Source organism: Danio aesculapii, chromosome 10 (genome assembly GCF_903798145.1).
Source record: "Danio aesculapii chromosome 10, fDanAes4.1, whole genome shotgun sequence".
In the NCBI taxonomy this organism is placed as follows: domain Eukaryota; kingdom Metazoa; phylum Chordata; class Actinopteri; order Cypriniformes; family Danionidae; genus Danio; species Danio aesculapii.
In genome coordinates this window covers 174,805-179,608 of record NC_079444.1, presented here as the reverse complement: position 1 = coordinate 179,608, position 4,804 = coordinate 174,805, and the positions used below count along the sequence as shown (strand labels likewise).

At 49.0% G+C, this 4,804-nt stretch overlaps 1 protein-coding gene across 1 annotated transcript in view; it reads left to right on the top strand.

Annotated features, from left to right (window-relative positions):
• hlcs (holocarboxylase synthetase (biotin-(proprionyl-CoA-carboxylase (ATP-hydrolysing)) ligase)) overlaps positions 1–3,800 on the top strand; it is an 18,629-nt gene extending 14,829 nt beyond the window's left edge. Inside the window, exons 9-11 of the mRNA XM_056466676.1 lie at positions 251–365; positions 482–683; positions 2,961–3,800. Of these exons, the coding sequence (XP_056322651.1) occupies positions 251–365; positions 482–683; positions 2,961–3,132 (489 nt within the window). The 3' untranslated portion in view covers positions 3,133–3,800. The remainder of the gene's footprint in view (positions 1–250; positions 366–481; positions 684–2,960) is intronic.
• Positions 3,801–4,804: the final 1,004 nt, after the last annotated feature.

The window sequence follows — 4,804 nt, the reverse complement described above, 5'->3', positions numbered from 1 at the left end:
GGAGTATAGTCAGAGTATAGTCAGAGTATTGAGTATAGTGGAGTATAGTCAGAGTATAGTCAGAGTATTGAGTATAGTGGAGTATAGTCAGAGTATTGAGTATAGTGGAGTATAGTCAGAGTATTGTGGAGCATAGTCAGAGTATTGAGTATAGTCAGAGTATAGTCAGAGTATAGTCAGAGTATTGAGTATAGTCAGAGTATAATGGTGTAAAGTCAGAGTTTAATGGAGTATTACTGTGCTCCTGCAGGGGGTGGAGCTGCGGCTGAAGTGGCCCAATGACATCTATTACAGAGACCAGGTGAAGTTGGGCGGAGTCCTGATCAGGTCTAGTGTGATGGGACACACCTTCAACCTGCGCATAGGTGACTCTCTCACACACACACACACACACACACTCTGACACACACACACACACTCACTCACTCTCTCTCTCTCTCTCACACCGTCTGGACTCATGACCCTCTGCTGTGTCCTGCAGGCTGCGGGTTCAACGTGAGCAACAGTCAGCCAACGGTGTGTGTTAATGATGCGGTGCGTGCGCAGGGCTGTGGGCTGGCGGAGCTGACCCCAGAGCAGCTGATGGGCCGCTGCGTAACTCTGCTGGAGCGATATATAGAGGAGTTCCAGAGCTCAGGACACACACACCTGCTCACACGCTACTACACACACTGGCTGCACGGGTGAGTCAGCTTCTGTCTGTCTGTCTGTCTGTCTGTCTGTGTGCGTGTGCGTGTGCGTGTGTGTGTGTGTGTGTGTGTGTGTGTGTGTGTATTAGGGCTAGCCAATATCTCTAGAAATGATTGTTCCTGCAGTAATAGAGTATGCCAGGGCTGCACAATGTCTGCTTCTGCATCGTTCACTATAGTCACCTCTCAGGGTCTGCAGTGTTGGGTCTGGGTTACAGCTGATCATCTCTGTGTGTTCTTGAGGCCTGTGACGGTAGGAGGACTTCAGAAGGATCCAGGCGAATGAAGATGAATAATATTGAATTGTTTATAGAGTGAATGCTGCAGTGTTGTTTTACATGTGATATACCTGATTATTCATTTGTGTCTTGTTCTTTAATGTGTTCATGTGTGCTGGTAGATTGTTTCTTATATTTTCTGCAGATGCGCTGCCCTACAGGATCATCCCAAACCATCTACAATGATCAGCTCTTTCCAAATAGATATTCAAGTCATTCATCTGGAGAAACTGAATTCTTTTATTCTCTGATATACTCACCGGCCACTTTATTAGGTACACCTGATCGTTAAGGCAAATTTCTAATCAGCCAATCACATGGCAGCGGCTCACTGCATTTAGGCCTGTAGACATGGTCAAGACGATCTGCTGCAGGTCAAAGCGAGCATCAGAATGGGGAAGAAAGGGGATTTAAGAGACTCTGAACGTGGCATGGTTGTTGGTGTCAGACGGGCTGCTCTGAGTATTTCAGAAACTGCTGATCTACTGGGATTTTCACGCACAACCATCTCTAGGGTTTACAGAGAATGGTCCGACAAAGAGGAAATATCCAGTGAGCGGCAGTTCTGTGGGCGCAAATGCCTTGTTGATGCCAGAGGTCAGAGGAGAATGGCCAGACTGGTTCCAGCTGATAGAAAGGCAACAGTAACTCAAATAAGCACTCGTTACAACCAAGGTCTGCAGAAGAGCATCTCTGAACACACAACACGTCCAACCTTGAGGCGGATGGGCTACAGCAGCAGAAGACCACACCGGGTGCCGCTCCTGTCAGCTAAGAACAGGAAACTGAGGCTACAATTCACACAGGCTCACCAAAACTGGACAATAGAAGATTGGAGAAACGTTGCCTGGTCTGATGAGTCTCCATTTCTGCTGCACATTCAGATGCTCGGCTCACAATTTGGCCTCAACAACATGAAAGCATGGATCCATCCTGCCTTGTATCAGCGGTTCAGGCTGCTGGTGGTGGTGTAATGGTGTGGGGGAGATTTTCTTTGGGTCCATTAGTACCAATTGAGCATGGTGTCAACACCACAGCCTACCTGAGTATTGTTCTGACCATGTCCATCCCTTTATGAGCACAGTGTCTCCATCTTCTGATGGCTACTTCCAGCAGGATAACGCACCATGTCATAAAGCGAGGGATTCAGTCATTCCTGCTGTTTTAAAGGGCTCCTGTTGTCCCCTTTTACAAGACGTGAGATCAGTGTTTGGTGTTTCCAGAATGTGTCTGTAAAGCTTCAGCTGAAAACACCCATCAGATCATTTATTATACCCTGATGAATCTGCCCATTATGGGTCTGAGGACAGTGGAGCTGGTTCTCCCCGCCCACCGTTCCCACGTGTGTGTGTGTGTGTGTGTGTTTCTCCTGTGTTACATCAGATAAACAGCAGTCAGTGACAGAGACAGACACAGATGAACAGAGATCCTGTTTATGAGTCTAAAATACCACAGTACGGTTATTTGATGTGTTTGTGCTGGAGTTTATTCAAGCCTTTCTGCAACGATGAGTCACACACACACACACACACACGCGCACACACACACACACACACACACACACACGCGCACACACACACACACACACACACACACACGCACGCACACACACGCACGCACGCACGCACGCACGCACACACACACACACACACGCACGCACGCACACACACACGTTTAACTTTGCACTGTTTTTGTGTGATTTTGATGCATGTGTGTGTTTTAGGTTTAATTAGCTGTTGAAGATATCTATTAGCTGTTAATTCAGTATGATCAGGACATCAGTGATGGATTATAAACCGCTGATGAAGCAGCACTCTGAGAGTCAGAGATGTCCTGAGCAACATCACTGCAGCGCTCAACAGCGCCACATAGTGTGTGTTTCCCACAGTCCTGCAGCACTGCTTTACATGCGTGTGTGTTTGTCTCTGTGTGTACACTTGAGTGTTTCCCAGAAGCCTGACCCCTGTGTGTGTGTGTGTGTTTGTGTGCACAGAGGCTCCAGTGTGCGGCTCTGGAGCGAGGACGGCCCCTCGGCGCGGGTGCTGGGTCTGGATGACTGCGGGTTCCTGCAGGTGGAGTGTGTGGATGGAGAGGTGGTGTCACTGCAGCCCGACGGGAACTCCTTCGACATGATGAAGAACCTGCTTCTGACCAAAACCAGCTGACCAGCACACACACACACACACACACACACACACACACACACTCATCCAGCAGAACCCTCGTCCTGTGTGAGTTCTGCTGCTGCTGTGAGTCTCCAGTGTCCAGCAGAACACACACACACACACACACACACACACACACACACACACACACACACTCATCCAGCAGAACCCTCGTCCTGTGTGAGTTCTGCTGCTGCTGTGAGTCTCCAGTGTCCAGCAGAACACACACACACACACACACACACACACACACACACACACACACACACACACTCATCCAGCAGAACCCTCGTCCTGTGTGAGTTCTGCTGCTGCTGTGAGTCTCCAGTGTCCAGCAGAACACACACACACACACACACACCGCTCTGACAGTAATGTTTGTCTGCTGATCCTCATCTTCAGAGGTGAGTTAGGGGAATTGTGGGTAATCTGCAGTGGATTATAGTCTGATAACCAGCTCAAGTCTCAGTACCAGCACAGCTGAGGAGGCTCGTCTCCTCGTGACCCGCTGACACCGTCTCTGCGCACGCTTGCAGGAGCTCTGTGCTCATTTTACAGTAGTTTTGTATCTCTCGGGTGAAGGTGTCAGATCAGCGCTTTATAAACTCTGTTAAACTCTACATTCCTGACGTGTGTTCAGGGAAATAAAACACTGAACAGAACCACCAGCAGAGGCTTGATGATCTACTGCAGTCTGACCTGTGTGTGTCTTTAAGAGGAAGTGTGTGTGTGTGTGTGTGTGTGTGCGCGCATGTATGAGAGTGTGTGTGTGAAATAGTGTTGGTGTAAGAGAGACAGTGTGTCTGTGTGTGTGTGTGTGAAATAGTGTTGGTGTAAGAGAGACAGTGTGTGTGTGTGTGTGTGTGCGCGCATGTATGAGAGTGTGTGTGTGAAATAGTGTTGGTGTAAGAGAGACAGTGTGTGTGTGTGTGTGTGTGCGCATGTATGAGAGTGTGTGTGAAATAGTGTTGGTGTAAGAGAGACAGTGTGTGTGTGTGTATGAGAGTGTGTGTGTGAAATATTGTTGGTGTAAGAGACCGTGTGTGTGTGTGTGTGTGTGTGTGTGTGTGCGCGTGCTCCTCTTCCCTGTGGTCTCTCTCCTCTGCTTGATGAAGTGAGATGACTCCTGATTTCTGCTCCGAGATCCTGCACCTCATCACAGGGACATTCATCCACACACACCTTCTCCGATGCGCTCCAGAGCTGCGCACACACCTCCTCCATGGCTGCAGCCGCTCACACACACATGCCCCAGAGCCGTATCTCCTCCCTGAAGAGTGTGTGTGTGTGTGTGTGTGTGTAAACAGCGCTGGGCTCCAGGAATCATTACTCAAACACTCTCCTGCATCTACAAACGCACAATATCTGCTTCAACACTTTCAGCTGCGGCTCCTGCAGGTCGAGCTGCTCTGACCTCTGGAATATCGGCTCTCCGTCACTCATAAACGCTGCAGTGTCCATCCGCAAACACACACACACACACACACACACAGAGTATTAGCCTCTCCCAGACCAGCGCTAGCCCTTCAGCAAACACGGCTGCTCAGTCCCTCAAATCAAAGATGAGCTTTCCTCAAATCAGAGCTCCTGCACCCATAAAGGCTTTTGGAGGATCAGAGTTATTAGAGAATATTGAGAAACACACACACACACACACACACACACATCTCCT